Source organism: Podarcis melisellensis, assembly GCF_964234715.1.
Source record: "Podarcis melisellensis genome assembly, chromosome: 7".
In the NCBI taxonomy this organism is placed as follows: Eukaryota; Metazoa; Chordata; class Lepidosauria; order Squamata; family Lacertidae; genus Podarcis; species Podarcis melisellensis.
Genome location: NC_138539.1, coordinates 10642134 through 10659193, shown reverse-complemented (window position 1 = coordinate 10659193; position 17060 = coordinate 10642134). Strand labels below are relative to the sequence as shown.

Here is a 17060-nt window from a genome sequence, read left to right as displayed (position 1 = left end):
GAGAATGGGGGAGCTGCATGGTTTGCCAGCAGCCTCCCCTTTCCTTGCACACCCACCAGCTGTGCCCCACCAAGTATATGGCTGGCGGATGTGCAGCTTCCTTCCCAAGCTTCCGCGGTAGGGGAAAGCGATCCCAGCAGAGGCTTAGGACTACTGCAATGTGCTCTATGTGGGCTACCTTTGAAGGTGATCCGAAAACTACAACTAATCCGGAATGCGGCAGCTAGACTGGTGACTGGGGGGCGGCTGCCGAGACCATATAACACTAGTCTTGAAAGACCTACACTGACTACCAGTACGTTTCTGAGAACAATTCAGAGTGTTCATGTTGACCTTTAAAGCCCTAAATGGCCTTGGCCCAGGATACCTGAAGGAGTGTCTCCACCCCCATCGTTCTGCCTGGACACTGAGGTCCACTGCCGAGGGCCTTCTGGCGGTTCCCTCATTACGAGAAGCAAAGTTACAGGGAACCAGGCAGAGGGCCTTTTTGGTAGTGGCGCCCGCCCTGTGGGATCCCCTCCCATCAGATGTCAAAGAGATATACCTGACATTTAGAAGACATCTGAAGGCAGCCCCGTTTAGGGAAGTTTTTAATGTATGACATTTTAATGTATTTTTAACCTTTGTTGGAAGCCGCCCACAGTAGCTGGGGAAACCCAGCCAGATAGACAGGGTACAAATAATAAATTATTATTATTATTATTATTATTATTATTATTATTATTATTATTAGGATGGAAGCTGCACACAGCTTCCCTCCCAATCCTCTGCATCTGCTAAAGACAGCTCTGCTCCCTCCTCCTGCTTCCTGGCGAAAGGCAACACGCAGCTTTCCCAGGCTGCCTTCTTGGGCGCCCTGACGCTGGTGAGCATGTCCGCCAGCATATTTTCCTGCTTGATCGTTGCCACGCCAGGGATCAGAGCGATGGGGGAGGCAGAGAACATTTTCCACACCCCCTCCCTTGTTTTGGAGTTGCACCACAGCGCCGGATATGCTTAAGATGGCCCTGATAGTAATACATAGTACAGTGGTACCTCGGGTTACATATGCTTCAGGTTACATACGCTTCAGGTTACAGACTCCGCTAACCCAGAAATAGTGCTTCAGGTTAAGAACTTTGCTTCAGGATAAAAACAGAAATTGGGCTCCGGCAGCAGCAGGAGGCCCCATTAGCTAAAGTGGTGCTTCAGGTTAAGCACAGTTTCAGGTTAAGAATGGACCTCCGGAACGAATTAAGTACTTAACCCGAGGTACCACTGTATAAACATAATATTCCCAAGCCCATGATCAGGTTTGAGGGCTCCACAGGTAAGTTGCCCAGCGCGGGGGCTAGTGCCCCCTCGGGGACCCTTCAGAGTGGTCCAGTCCCCTCTCCTGATGGCCAGTGCTCCCCCGCTGCCGCAGCCTCCCTTACCTGGGTTGTGAGGCAGTGCTTGTGAAATGGCAACAACGGTGGGTTCCACCAAGATCTCACGGAGCACATGAGATCCAGTGAGGCTTCTGTGAGATCTCGCTGGAAACCTGTTGCTGCCGCTGCTGGTACAGCAGGTAGCAGGGCGCCTGCAAGGTTGCCGCCTCTTGGGTTTCTGCCATCTGAGGAGACCCTCCTGGTTGGGCCAGCCCTGCTGTTGGCCTTTGTAGTGATCCTGTATGGAGGGTTGCCACCTTTGTTCTGGCAAAATGCAGGGTGGGGCAATTGGTGGACCACCCCCACCCCCAATCTGATGTTGAAGTGACTTCAAAACAATCCATTACAATCTATTGCAGCCTAACAGGATGGCCCCATTATTATTAGGATGGAAGCTGCACACAGCTTCCCTCCCAAGCCTCTGCATCTGCTAAAGACAGCTCTGCTCCCGGTCGTTGTCCTCCTCCTGCTTCCTGGTAAAAAGGCAGCATGAATCATCACAACCCACTTCAACCAGTACCATTTAAATCCGTATACAAAATACTGGCACTGATCTTAATATGAAAATTGGAATGGGGGCAAGGATTCCCCTCATTCTTTGCATGTTTGGTGTAAATGTGAAAATTAAAGGCTTACTGGGCTTTGTCGTCTAGCAATTTCTGGAGGGCTGCAGGTTTCCCATGTCTGAAGTATAGAAGTGTTTTTGGTTTTTAAAACAACAGGGAATCTTAGGGTACCTTAAAGACCGAGAGATTTGTGATGGCATTAGTGTTTGCGAACTATGGTCCCCTTCATTCATCATATATCTGTTGGTAGATTGTGGTTTATAAAAGGTTATGCCAGAATGCAGGGCTGTTTGCCTCAGCGGCTCTCCTTTCAGCACCAGTGTGGCTCTGAGGCAAACAGCCCTGCATTCTGGCATAACCTTTTATAATGCTACTGGTTGAAGTGGGTTGTGATTATTCTTTAAAAAAATAAAATCAGATAGATATATATGCTTGAAACCACATACTGTTAAGGTTGTTTACCCCTAGGCACACAGAGCAGGAAGTAAGTCTCATAAACTGCAGTGGGCCTTACTTATGAGGAGACACCTATAGTATTGAGCTGCAAACAGCCAGGTTGGAGGGCGTAATTCCTGATAAGGTGGGCAGGAGCAAAAGAGGACATGTCTCCTGTCCTGCATCTTGAAAAGCAGCGCAGAAATGGGAATGTCAGCAGTGAAGTTCACTCTTCTGCACAGTTGTTAAGTGTGCAGAAGCTGCTTCCCTTCTTTCGCCTGTTCTGATCACCTTTCTTACTAAGTAAAACTGATTTCTAAACCAACAATGCCCCTCAACTGGCAGCCAGGCTACTTTCTTTACACGGCACACTCTGCACTGCGAGCATTTACAATGGGAACTAGGTCATGTGATGGGGGGGGGGAGAAAAACTAACTTGGCATGTCATCATCTTTAGTTTACCGTGACAGATAAAAGTCTGATCTTGGAAAGCTGAGATTCTTTTTCCTTAAAACAACAACAACAAAAAACCAAAGAAGAAAACAACATTGCTAACCATACAAAACTGCTTTGGGGTGCACACTTTCCTGGTGGTAAATCTCACCTAAAACAATCGTACTTATTTCCCAATAAACATGCACATTATTCAAATATTTATCACATCTGCCACATCTTTGCACATATTTTCATACAGCATTGCAGTTGATGTGACTTGTGTATCCCGCTTAAATCCTTTCTCTCTGCAGATAAAAAGTTCCCATCTTTTAATGGCTTCTGAAGCAACCCTTTCTTACAATATTGCTATCAAGAAAGCATCTGACATGGTAAAAAATCTTGCAGACCTGGAAGAGCCATGTTGCCAGTTGGTGAGACTCCACCAGCAGCTGATCCATCCAACAGGCGAGACTGTCGACTGTCACTGTTGAGTGCCTGTTAGCGCTTGTTTCCTGCAACTGAAAGAGCAATGGGTCTTCGAAAGTGCAGGAGGAGCACTAAAGAGCTTGCTTGTTTCCTTTTGAAAACAGACTGTGCAATAGGAAGCACAGAAGCAGAATGAGGTCATGTTTCCTGCTAAGTCTAGCTTCGCATCACAAGCATTCTTTCTGAAGAGTCCGTTGCAGATTAGAGATTAGCCCACTGGAGAATTCAGATGTTAAGGTATCTTCAGCTATGAATAGAAAGGTCTTGCTTGTTGCATTGTTCTTGGCAAAGAACAAATTTCAGAAACAGTGGGAGGTGGTGGATGAGGAGTTCACCAGGTCCAAGAGAAAGGTCTGGTTTGGATGAGTTACTATCAAAACAGGTGTCAGTGAGAGTGGTGTGAGGGGAGAGATATTATACATGCATGCATTTGTTGTCTTGTGCCCTGCTCCATATGCCACTCCCTCATGCCCACCTCAACCTGTCAAGAAAAGAATCATTGCTGCCCAGGGATGGGTGAATAATGACAATTTCATTTTTTCAATCTTTATTTTGTTTTTTCACAATTTGCAAATTCTTTTTTTTTTAAAAAAAAAGTTCACTGGCATTTTAATGTCAGTTTCTCCTAAAGTTATTGATTTACATATTTTTGCAAGCAATTTCCCCTAATATAATGTGTTTTTTGCATTCTACTCCAATATGTACATTTCTATGCTATTTTGCCTAGCCTATGCATTTTCTGTATCTGTCACATGGTTGGGAAATGCATTGCAGAATCCAGAGATCTGCACATTTTGAAGGATGTTTCAGTTGGTGCGTTCCTTCAAGAAGTGTGAATTAGGTGGATTCACCCTCAGACTGAATCAAATTTCTCCTCAAGCCCTCAAGCGACCCCAGAAACGCCAGCTCTCAACATAAGCATATGGCAATTAGAAAATGTGCAGATGAACAAAAAGCAAACGGTGTCATGAGGAAAGGAACAGTGTCATTCTCTTTGGGTGCTTCCACATCAACCGGCTTCTCTGCTATTGACACCGTTTACTCATAGTTTTATTCAGCCAAAATTCTCCCAAACTGCTACATTTCCAGGGTTTCCACATTGTCATCACCCCCCACCCTTCAGATTAAATGCAATTTAAAAATAAGCACAATTGCAGCGCAGACTGTCTGTTGTCCAATTGCCTTAGGATGGAGGAGTGGCTGGTGATTCTGCCAAATCCTGCATCATCAACCCCAGTGGCATTTTCACCTGTCCACTGTTGCTGCTACATTAAACAGAAAGTGAAACTGATAAAAGCTATTGCTGTTCTTAGCAGTGAAGTCAGAATAGCCTGGTGGAATTGTTAAGGTTGTAGTCAGTGTGGCCCCGACTTAAGAGTAGACTCATTGAAATTTAATAGGCATGACTAACTTGGGTTCATTAATATTGGCACAACTACTTTGAGTAAAACTTAGTTGGCTACAACCAACAGCTTTATCAGTTCCACCATCAGGGTTGGACCAAATTGACACAGACTATCTCCTGTTTTACCCATCTCAAAATCAGCAGTTGACTATATACATTTTTGTGCCGACCAGACTGGCTCCTTCCTTGCTGTCCTTCCACTGGCTTTTGGGACGGACTGCTTCTAATTATTATTATATAAGTTTGTACGTGGGTGGCACTCTGGTCTAAAGCTCTGAGCTTCTTGGGCTTCCTGAACGGAAGGTCGGCAGTTCAAATCCACTTGATGGGTGACCTTCCATTGCTGTCCTGGCTCCTGCCAACCTAGCAGTTTGAAAGCACACCAGTGCAAGTAGATAAATAGGTACCACTGCGGCGGAAAGGTAGTGTTTCCATGAACTCTGGTTTCCGTCGCGGTGTTCTGTTGCGCCAGAAGCAGTTTAGTCCTGCTGGCCACGTGACCTGGAAAGCTGTCTGCGGACAAATGCCAGCTCCCTCGACCTGAAACTGAGATGAGCACCGCAACCCCATAGTCATCTTTGACGGGACTTAACCACCTAGGGGTCCTTTACCTTTTTACCTATTTAAAGTTGTACACCAAACTTCATCGGAAGTTGGTTCTATTGAAAGGCCTAGTGCCATTCTGCTTTTATTGTAATTACTGGCATTGTTTTAATAATTATACGTGTGTGTACTTATAAAAATGTTTATTTGTGTGGATGCTCATAGTTCTATCAATGTTTAACTGTACTGTTTTCGGTTATTCTTATTTCTACCTACAGGTAGGTAGCCGTGTTGGTCTGCCATAGTCAAAACAAAATAAAAAAAATCCTTCCAGTAGCGCCTTAGAGACCAACTAAATTTGTTATTGGTATGAGCTTTGGTGTGCATGAACACTTCTTCATCCTCGTACCTACGGGACCTATGGAGAGCCTCAAGGTCCATAAATAGCAACACCCTAGTGGTCCCAAGCCCTAAGGAAGTTAGATTGGCTTCAACCAGAGCCAGGGCCTTTTCAACTCTGGCTCCGGCCTGGTGGAACGCTCTTCCTCATGAGACCAGGGCCCTGCGGGATCTGATTTCTTTCTGCAGGGCCTGTAAGACAGAGTTGTTCCACCTGGCCTTTGGCTTGGAGCCAATTTGATTCCCTCCCTCTTTCTTTTTCCTTTCTCCTCCTGTGATGAGGCAGCATTTTAATATTTTAATGTTGTATTTTAATCTTGTTTTTAAGTTGTATTCATTCAACTTAACACATATAATAATGATAATAATTATACCAATAAGAAATTTAGTTGGTCTCTAAGCTGCTCCTGGAAGGAATTTTCTAAATCTTATTTCTACCCGTAAGTCACCTTGAATCCCTGCCTAGGAAGGCAGGGTATAAATTAATCTATAATACAAATAACGATGATGACAACTCCTCTTCAAAGCTTAGGCGCTCGAGGACCTCAAGGTGCCCTTTGGAAAGTGTTTTGGCCGCCTTAAACTTTTAGAGGCGAAAAGAAGCAACCGGCCTCTTTCAAACGCGGAGCTCCTTCGCCTGCAAAGCCTCCCCGCCTACGCCCAACGCGGGAACCCGACCAGGGCATGCAATCAGACGCCTCCGCACGAGGCTCCCAGGTCACGGCCAAAGAGGTCAGAGGAGGAGAAGCGCGGCGCGGGCAGCCGCCACTCCCGGTTTCCTTTCGACCGCCTCTACTTGAGTGGGGCGGCAAAAGCTCCGCCACTCACCGCCACCCTCCCCCAAAACACCTCGCGCCGTTCGCTTGTGCAGGCATTCATTGAAACAAAAACTAAAATCCAGCAACCCCCCCCCCCACTGGCTATGCTCGCATTCCGCAGCTTGCCCACCCTGCCTTCGATCTGCAGCCGGAAGTGTTCTATAGCACCTCCGCGCCGTGCGGTGACCTGCCCGCTTTGGCTCTTTCCCAACCTCTGTCTTGCGTTGGCGTCACGTGACGGTGGCGGAAGGGGAGGGGAAGACGGCGTCTCCTTGCGTCGCGCAGCAGTGACGCGAGCGCGCCGTCGCTGGGACGCGAGAGGCGGGGCCGGGAGGAGACTGGCGATGGGTCCCGCTGAGGAGGAAGAAGCGGGTCGGAGGCGGCGGCGCTGCTGCTGCTGCTGAGGGCCTTCCCTCCGGGGGAAGCGAGAAGGGACGCCGCGCTGCCCCGACGGGGCCTGGTTGCGGCCCGCGGGTAAGGACAGGCCGGAGCCGCCTCGCAGGCGGGCAGGCCCCGGAGCGGCGCCTCAGCTGCGGCCTCCGGTGGAGGGGAACCGAGGCCCGCGAAGGGGCTCCCCCTCGCCCGCACCCGCGCCTGGGACCTGCCCCTGAGGCGCCCGCGGGCAGGGGAGGCCGGCTGTCCGGGGCCTCGGAGCGGGGCCTTTCCGGTGGCGGCGCCTCCCGTCCTCCGGCGAGTGAGGCGCTCTAGGCCCGCCCTCGCCTCTCAAGGGAGGCCGTGGGGTGGGGGGAAGCGGCCTCTTCGGTGCTCGCGGAGGGTTTCGAGCCCGCAACTTGCGCGGGAGGGAGAAGGAGGGCGGGTGGTTAGCCCGGCCTACCTCACAGGGTTGTTGTGGGGGCGAAACGGAGAGCAGGACCGCCTTGAGTTCCTTGGGGGAGAAAGGCGGCATAATATCAGTGCAGGCAATGAGGTGCTCCCCCAGGGGTCGTGCTTAAAGCCAAACGCCGCGTATAGTCAAAATGCACTGGGTTTTCTTGCCCTGGGACACCCACACCCTTTCCAGTTTCTCAATAAAGAATGCAGTGGTACCTCAGGTTACATACGCTTCAGGTTACAGACTCTGCTAACCCAGAAATAGTGCTTCAGGTTAAGAACTTTGCTTCAGGATGAGAACAGAAATCATGCTCCGGCGGCAGCTAAAGTGGTGCTTCAGGTTAAGAACAGTTTCAGGTTAAGAACAGACCTCCAGAAAGAATTAAGTACTTAACCCGAGGTGCCACTGTACTTAACCCGAGGTACCACTGTACTTAACCCGAGGTACCACTGTAATGCACACGAGTTAAGCGAGTGCAAGTTGCAGGGTTACTGTAACCCGAGAGGACTTTGGTAATACGGCGCCCTGAGCGAAGGCAGAATTTGTTTTGTGTCCCCCCCTTTCATTCTGCGCATGCCCTCAAGTGCCCTATGTGATAGTTTTGCCCCCCTTTTGCCCTAAATGAATTCCACTCTTTGTTTAGGGAAGCCCCACTGCACCACTCTTTCTTAATTTGTACGCCATGTTCTACTATGTCAAAAGCAGTTTTTTGTTTTTATCTTAAAGATGGTTTTCATTTTTTAAAAAGAATAAATGTTAAGTGGCTGTGATAGTTCTGGGACTCCCAGAAGTATTTTTATTTTTTTTTTTGCATAAATATATATTTGTGGGAAATTTCATCTGGCCAGAGGCTGTGTAGGTGGCCATGAATTTAGCCACATACAATTGGAGTTGCAGCCAGAGAGGTATTGGGGGTTATTAAAAACCAGGCAGAATAAAATAAGGAAGGATTGTTTATTAGAAAGAGGATGTCTATTTAAAAAAAAAATTAAAATTAAAGCGTGCATTGTCACTTATCCCTAAAGAGCGTTTTTAACAGTGAAGTTTCCTCTCTAGCTTGGATGATTTTTGCACAAATTGACATAGGTAGAAAGCCAATGTCTGAAATATGGGCTAATTTATAAACATACACTGCTTTTTTCTAAAGCACATTTGGGACTTAAGTTCAAGTTGGTAGGGACTGTGGTTTTACTTGTTGTAGTGCTTAGGCCAAGGCAAGGGTGAGAATGTTACATTAAATAAAGAGTGGGGCTGTAGACTTTTCTTTCTTTTTTGAGGACAAGGATTATGGCTCAGTGTTAAGATATTTTTCTTGCATGCAGAAAGTTCCAGGTTCGATTCCTGGCTCCTGCTCCATCTCTGAATCCCTAGATAGCTACTGCCCTTATATACACTAGTGAACTAGATTGAGCAAATTTCTGACTTGGTATAAGGCAACTTCCTATGTTCCTTGTGTCTAGAAGTCTTTGCCCTTAGTATCAACTGGGACCTGGAGATCACTGTTTGCCATGACTCCTTAGGTAATGCATAGTGGAGTTTGGCTTCCCAGGAAAACTGGGTTCTGCTGGACCCTCTGAATCCAAGTTCCTACAGGCTCTCCTGTGGTGGACTCGGAGGACTACAATACCTTCTGAGTGCTTGCACCATCCCACCTAAGTCATTGACACAGTAACAGTTCAGTGAAAGATCTTGCTTAGAGATACATACATTTCAACTTTTGCCCATTTTGTTGAGTTAAGTGCAACCTTCTGCCACGGGAACCCTTTCTGTGGCAAGCTGGTTTCATATGTATGGGATTGTATATGCAGTAGATAGCAAGCATTGGAGAGTGACATGTATCAGTTCTGAGGCCCCCTAAGCAGGCGAGGTTTGTGTTCTGCATTCAGTTTTCTGAATTGATAAAGATAATAACACCATAGTGTAAACTCATGTGGTTTCCTGCTTTAAGAAATACACTAGTGATTGCCCTATCACTAGCCAGCAGACTTTAGGAACTAATCAGTGCTACAGTTTTGGGGTTAAGACTGCAATCTGTCACCCACTCACCTTGGTGTAAGCCTCATTATCTTCATCTGGACATTTGAGTAAACATGCATAAGATTATGCTTTTAGTGTTCGATTTGCTGCTTTTTTGACTGCGACCCAACTGTCTAAAGGACAAATACAGGAATATCACGTTAAACAATATTTTCTGTGGCAATAACACCTTTTATTTCTTTTTCTTTCTACAGCTAAGAGGAGAGAGGAGTAGAAGCTGTCAAGATGAGCAGAAAACCTCCAAATCGTCCTGGGATCACATTTGAGATCGGTGCTCGTCTGGAAGCACTTGATTACCTACAAAAATGGTATGGAAGTTGATAACGATGCCTGGTTTAGATCAGAAATTATTTCACACGCGATGCATGATGGATGTGCCTTGAACTTCTGTTTTCATTTATATGCATTTTCATTCCTTGTTCATAAACTAACTTAAAATATGGTCACTTCTTCCAAAAAGAGTTGTTAAGGTACCGGGACAATTTGTGAAAAGAACTTGTTCAGAAAATAGTTCTTACAACTAAAATAAACCACAGGTTTACATGTTGGTTGATTGTTTGAAAGTTTACTGGTGGATTCTGGTGTCACATGAATGTGTTTTATCTCTCCTATGAGAGATTCCTTACTAGCAATTCAGCAAATAACACCTTTATACCCTGACACTAGATAATAGGCAATATTTATGGATATGGACAATGAGATTTCATAGGGTTGTATCTGGAATCATTAACTTGGTAGGCTGAAGTTATTAGAGTTGCACTGGAGGTGGCATGTTGGAAGATTTGGAGCTGCCCTTGAAGATCACTCAGAAACTACAGCTGGTGAATAATAATGCTGTCTGTTTCCTAATGAAATTTGGGAGATGAGTGGTTGTTCAGCCTGTGCTGTACCAGTTGCACTGGCTTTCTGCTTGTTTCCTAGCCCAATTTGTAGACCTGGTTTTAACTCTTAAAACTAGACAGCCTGAGGCTCACAACCCAGATATTTTGTTTCTCTGTGCCATCTGCAGTCTTCAGATCAGGTTCTACTTCAGTGTATTAGTTGTGGTCAACCACAGTGATTGCCCTGAGACTTTGGAATGTGTTCTCAACCCATGACAAATTTCCTTCCCTTTCTGCCCTTAGGAGGGGGTTGTTGTTTGTTTATTTATTAAGATACTTTTAACATAGCTGCTCATAACATTGTTGAGGCAAAAAAACCCCCACATTAATAAAAAACACAGTGCAATAAAATAGCTGTGGCTGTAAATTGGCGGAAATTAGATAGATCAGATATTGGAACTAAGCAGGAAGGGTCTGGTTTGCAGGAATTTTCTTATTTGTATAGTATAAAGGATTTGTTGATTTTCGTAGGCTTGAGTATGGAAACAGAGGTCTTTAATAAAATCTACTTACATATATGTTGGATACTAGCCCTTTAGATTTTTTTCTTCAGTGTTACATTAACATCAAACGGGGGGCAATGTGCAGTCGGGGAAACAAGCATGGTAGGTCTGCCCCATCACTATTTCCAGTGTTCTAATATATGTGGGGGATTAGTGGGAAGCTATCTCCCTGCTTCAGAGCTTCACCCTCCCAAGTAAGAGGGCAGTGGGGGAGAGCTGGTGTGCTCCCTTTCTTAGCAGATTGGCTCTGTTGAACGATGCCCGAAGAGGGCTATTTTGGTTTTAATAAACCGTTACTGATGTGCATCCCTTGGACTGCCTTATTCTTGGGAGGCCCAAGTCACTTGGACGACACCTCGCCTTTTCTCCTCTTCCTACCCACAAGGTTGAAGCTCAGTGGTACAGCATCTCCCAGGTCCAATCCCTGACATTTCCAGAGAGGGCTGGGAGAGACTCCTCTCTGAAACCCTGGAAATTTAGTCCCAGTCACCAAAGACAATACCAGGCTAGATGGAGCAGTGGCCTGACTTTGTATTAGGCAAATTCCTGTTCTCCATCTCCCCATGTGACTTTAGAAGTAACCACATTTTGTTAATTATCTGTAGTAATGTAGTGAATCAGGAGTGACAGTTTTATAGAAAGTGTCGTAAAAACCTATGGATAATTGTAGCCACTTGCATCACAAGGTAAAGTGGTAAAGAAAATCTATGTGATCTCAGGAATGTCCCTTGGATTACTTCAGAATTAAGCTGCAATATCACTGTGTTCTCTATCAGAAAATTCTTGAGACGCATTTAATTCCCTGACATAGAGCGAAGTGACTTTTGCGGGGAGTAAGAACATAATGCTTTGAAGTGGCACATGTAAGAGATATATGAAATAAAGTTGGTTCTTATGCACTCATGAGAGTTTACCTTATGAAATATGTGGAACTTCTTAGTTATAGGGTTCTAATGCAGAAATATGCTTCGGCAGGTGGCATTAGTTGTGGCATCTCGTAGATTGAGTGCTTTCACCAGGCATCCTACCTGTTGCCCAGTTTGCTTTTTTTCCCCTTCTTCACCAGTTTGAAGCCTTTTAATTTCCCAGGCACTCAAAGATGTACTGTGGTTGTTTTATGGTTTCAGATGGATTATATTGATTGTAGTTGATGCTTTTGCAATTTCATATTGATTTTATTGTATGACTCTTAGTTTTTGCTGTTCTAAAATATACATGGAGCCGCGGTTTTTATGCAGATGGGTGTCTTATAAATTTACTAAATAACTAATTATGTTGGTGTGTTTACCCTTTTGAAACAAAGTGGGAATGATATCACTTCCTGAACACTTTACCCCCTTGCCTTTAGTAATTTCTGCCATTGCATTGAGAAACAAATAGCATACTACATATTTGCTTATCCTTTGCAGAGAGCTACCATAGACCTCTAGATACTCAAGATTTCCATTTGCTTCAATTTTGTGATAGATTAATACACAGCTCATAGTTGACAAGGTATGTCGACCATGAGGGATTTGTTTATAGAGTTTTGTACCTCAGCTGGCAAGTTGTGAACCACATCAGGCGCTTCCAAATTTTTTAAACGGCTTGCAAAGGCTCTGCTTTCTCCTCCCATTTGCACCTTTCTATGCTTTTCTAAACCACTGAACCCAGGGCTTGCCAATCAGAAGGTTGGCGGTTCGAATCCCTGTGACGGGGTGAGCTCCCGTTGTTCGGTCCCAGCTCCTGCCCACCTAGCAGTTTGAAAGCACGTCAATGTACAAGTAGATAAATAGGTACTGCTCCAGCGGGAAGGTAAATGGCGTTTCCGTGCGCTGCCATATGACCCGGAAAACTGTCTGTGGTCAAACACCGGCTCCCTCAGCCAGTAAAGCAAGATGAGCGCTGCAACCCCAGAGTCGTCCGCAACTGGACCTAACGGTCAGAGGTACCTTTATGCTTTTCTGGCTTGCGTGCTCACATCACCAGTCTTGGATGCTATGTTTTTCTACTGTAGGTTGTTTCCATGGCTGTCCACACACTAGTGGAAAGGGTGTCTGCCTATGCAACAGAACTTCACCTTCCTCTCCTTTCCCCTGCATACTTCCACACATCCTTAAAATTACTTTGGAGAGTTGAGGGAGATCCTCAGGGTTAGATTTTGGAGACATGTGGAGGACTGCAGGGGGAAGGAGTTCCCCTGCACAACCAGAAGTCCATCCATGCAATATTGGATTCTGCCCTGCATGTGTGGATACGCCATCTAGGACATGCCATCTAGCTCAGTACATCAGGCTGGAATGTAGCTGTTATACCAGGGGTGCCCAAACAAAGAGGGCCAGATTTGATGAAGTGAACATGTGTGAGGGCTATTGAGCTTTTTTTTGGATTTTATCCCAGGACATATACTGTCATGGGGGCCAGATTAGGCCCCTGAAATGGACTTTGAACATTCCTGTGTGACACAGGTAATTTGAAGTGTTTCTGTAGAGTAGAGGGTTATTGTGTTGAAGATCCTACTAAAAGTAAATCTGTTGGATATGAGCACATTTTGGTAGGAAAGGACCCATGACCATAAAGAATTCTGGATAGATTTCTTATACGCTTTCCTGACAAAGGATCTTCTAGGGACAGTTAATTTTCCCTTGCTGTGCTTATTTTACTGTTCTAATTTTATGCTTTAGGCTATGATTGGTGTCATTTTTAAATTCTTAGACAGATGGAAGTTTCTACCTTTTTCTCTTGGTGTATCATCACTGAAGTACTCCCCCGTCCTCTACAGTCCATTTCAATAAGATTTGTTTCATTGTTAACGCTACAACTTTGTGAGATGTATATTGGAGCTGACATGAAAAGGTGCCTCTACCCTACCTTGTGAATGAGAAGGAAGAGAGTTTGCTGTGTTGCCCACTAAAGTTCCTACTGTGTAAAAACAAAGGGGGGTGTCTCAAAATGTTGGGGTTGAATTTACTTTGCTATCCAACTGTGTTGGATTTGCCCAGTGTTGGACTTGCGATTCTTAGACTAGGAGCCAGTTCTTTTTGGTGCCTTTTTTATCTTTACAGTTTGTTTTTCTTTGATTATAAACCACATAGCACATTTTGTTTTAAAAGGAAACATTAACGTAAAACAATTCAGTTAAAATAAATCCTTGCTTATTTACTAAGGTTGCTATCCTAACCTCACTTAGCTGGAAGTAGATCCCAGTGAATTCAATAGGACTTGCTTTTGAGTAGATATGGTTAATACTGTGCTGTTAATATCTTGAATAGATATCTATGTATTGCTTCCAGGGGAAAAAAATCTGGTTTTCTCACATATCAGGTGAATGGAAGCTCCTATGCCCAAAGCCTCTTGCATGCTTTTGTTTTCTCAAAATTCATTTACTACTTTATTTGCTAGTTCATTTATTTACTACTACTACCTATAGGTTGATTTTATTTTTATACTGAAGCATCAGCTAAACTTAGTTATGTGGTTTGAGTGATTCAGTCAATACCATCAGATTCTCTGGAGGTATAAGCCTCCTTTCCGTCCCCACACTTTCTGATCTTGGAAACAATTTGTGGAAACAGTACAGTGGAACCTCTACTCACGTACAGAATCCGTTCCCGAGGTCCGTTCGTGAGTCGATCCATACTGTGGTTAAAACTAGGTGCCTTCCCAGACCCGCTGAAAGAGGCGGTTATTAAACTGCTTCTTAAAAAAACATATTTGGACCTGGTCAATATGGCCAGCTATCAACCAGTCTCAAATTTTCCATCCCTGGGCAAGGTGATTGAGCAGGTGTTCGTTGAACAACTCCTGGCACGCCTGGAAGATACAGACCATTTGGATCCCTTCCCATTGGGATTCAGTCCTCATCATGGGACTGAAACTGCCTTGGTCGTCCTGGTCGATGATCTCTGGTGCGTTAGGGATACAGGTGTAAGCTGTTTCCTAGTTCTGCTGGATCTCTCAGCGACCTTTGATACCGTCGACCATGACATCCTTTTGAACTGTCTAGAGGAGCTGGGGACACTGTTATGCAGTGGTTCCACTATTTCCTCCTGCAGCCAATGGGAAGCCGGCCAGCATCGCAGAAGGCATTCCCCACTCTGCTCCGCACTAGTTTATTGCGGCACACGGGAGCCGACCGAGCAGGCAGCGGGGGTCCATGGGCCGGTTAAACGACCCCATGGGCTGCTTATGGCCCATGGGCCTTAGGTTGCCAACCCCTGGTCTAGAATGATTTATAGTCCAACAGGCTATGGGGGGCATCACATTATTTACTTCTGTTCTACATAATTCCAGTGAAAAAGTGTTATTAGACCCAATTTTATTTATTTATTTATTTATTTGGATATTCATAAACCACATATTTGAAAGAAATTCCCCAAGCCGTGTATCTGTGCACACTCATCTATTGAATATGTTAAGAAGAGGAGTGAAAAAACATCCCCTGCACAGGTGGAGCTATGTGTAGGATATAGTTTGTTAAGTATTTTTAGGCGCCGGGCGGGGGTGGGACTGGTTTCAACAGCAAAGAAATAGCTTCTCGAGATATTCCAGAAGCTGACTATGGCTGTATGGAGGGTTGTTGTTGGGTTGTTATTTTTTTAGTTTAAATGAATGAGGTCTAGTAAGATTGAGTGACTTTTGTACAAGGAGCAGGGAGTTATTGAAGTCTATGCCATTTTAGGGAATTGGGATGGCTGGATGTTGAGGCTGGGTGTGCTTGTTATCATGTATTTAATAGATTTGTTTACCTGATTCCTGGATCTCTAAATCGTGATAAGTTAGGATGCAGTTTGGTTGTAATTTTTTCTGGCCAAGATTGTTGTAGTCCTTAGTTACCCCACCTGTAAAAGGGATAAAATGATTTATGCACTAGAAAGGTGGTTGTCTGAATAAGTAACTCTGTTAAAGGAAGATAGTAAATAATAGGCTTACTGTAAATTTTAAGAAGGCAGAACTGAAATGTTCTATAGTGTAAAGTCTTGTATTCAATCTTACATAGAGATAGGCTTATAGCTGCTCTCCTGATTGCTTATGGTTTGTAAGATTCAGCACAGAGTAGCCCAGAAGATAAACTTAATTAATTTTCTTCCATTTGCAAGCAACATAGAGTTAACATTAGGGTGTGTTGGCACGTTGACCAGTAAAAGTCTTGGGGGGCAGTGACAGTTGTACACAAATCCTGGCATACAACTTTATATTTACAAAAGGACATCTTCGTTGCTTTGTCTTTTTCCATCCTTGCTAATTTGATAGCTCAGAAGAATCCTAGCTACAGCATGAATACATCTCAATAGGCAACCTAAAATGCTGGGGTGGGGGTAGTTAGGGGAGGAAGTCTGAGTTAACATCAAGAGGCTGAGCCTTTTCACCCATCCTTTCCCGCTCATCTGCCATGGAGCCTGATATGCTGTTGCCTTGAAAGGGTGTTGGGAGAGAGACGAAGGAATATCAAGGGGCTATGCATGTTGTGGTTTGAAGGAAGACCGGTGGTTTGTTCATCCTAGGTGAGAGAGATGGTGAAGTGATTAAGAGAGGAGTCCCAGGTAAAAGCTGGGATGGAGACTGCCAGCTATAGAGTGTAGATTAATTGTGGAGGAGCCCCCTCCCCCCTTGATACAGCCTCCTTAGTGAAGTTTGTACTCTATTTTAGTTCTGTATTACACCACAGCCCTGTACAGTAGTACCTCAGGTTATAGACGCTTCAGGTTACAGACTCCGCTAACCCAGAAATAGTCCCTTGGGTTAAGAACTTTGCTTCTAGATGAGAACAGAAATCTCGCAGTGGTGGCAGCGGGAGGCCCCATGAGCTAAAGTGGTACTTCAGGTTAAGAACGGTTTCAGGTTAAGAACGGACCTCCAGAACGAATTAAGTTGGTAACCCGAGGTACCACTGTACATGTTTTCTCAGGGAAAAAAAACCCATACACTTCAGTGGGATTTACTCCCTGGTCAGTGTGCATGGGATTGATTCCATGGGTTTTTCTCTGCCTCCTGATTAGTTTTCATTTGATATATATTTTTATATTGCTTTATTCTTGTTTTAGCTTGAGATTTCTTAATAGTATGTGTTGAATTAATGACATTTTTTTCTGGCTGCTGCTGATAAATATTGATATTTGTAATTGTTGGTTACGGTTTGAATTGCATTGTCTGTATTGTTTATTGCTGCTGATGTTCAGTAGGTTGTAAACCACTTTAGGCAATATCTTGTGGAACAGTAACAGACACATTTCACACACATTTGTAAGACATTCTTACTAACAAAAAGTAAAGGTTTTGCACTCACTACCTTTGATGTCAGTACTATGGTGCATCAGATGTTTTGCAAGTAT

The 17060-nt window shown here is 44.7% G+C and overlaps 2 protein-coding genes across 8 annotated transcripts in view; one reads left to right on the top strand and one right to left on the bottom strand.

Annotated features, from left to right (window-relative positions):
* Positions 1 to 3387, bottom strand: part of TMEM71 (transmembrane protein 71) — a 30417-nt gene extending 27030 nt beyond the window's left edge. For all 3 annotated transcript variants that reach the window (XM_081919010.1, XM_081919015.1, XM_081919011.1), the window contains exon 1: positions 3253 to 3387. In XM_081919010.1, the coding sequence (XP_081775136.1) occupies positions 3253 to 3265 (13 nt within the window). In that variant the 5' untranslated portion in view covers positions 3266 to 3387. The remainder of the gene's footprint in view (positions 1 to 3252) is intronic.
* A 3396-nt stretch (positions 3388 to 6783) lies between these two features.
* Positions 6784 to 17060, top strand: part of PHF20L1 (PHD finger protein 20 like 1) — a 59860-nt gene continuing 49583 nt past the window's right edge. For 3 of the 5 annotated variants that reach the window (XM_081918716.1, XM_081918717.1, XM_081918718.1), the window contains exons 1-2: positions 6785 to 6970; positions 9560 to 9673. In XM_081918716.1, coding sequence (XP_081774842.1) covers positions 9591 to 9673 — 83 coding nt within the window. In that variant the 5' untranslated portion in view covers positions 6785 to 6970; positions 9560 to 9590. Of the gene's footprint in view, positions 6971 to 9559; positions 9674 to 17060 lie in introns of all 5 variants that reach the window. The other 2 variants (XM_081918715.1, XM_081918719.1) reach the window with 1 other exon arrangement.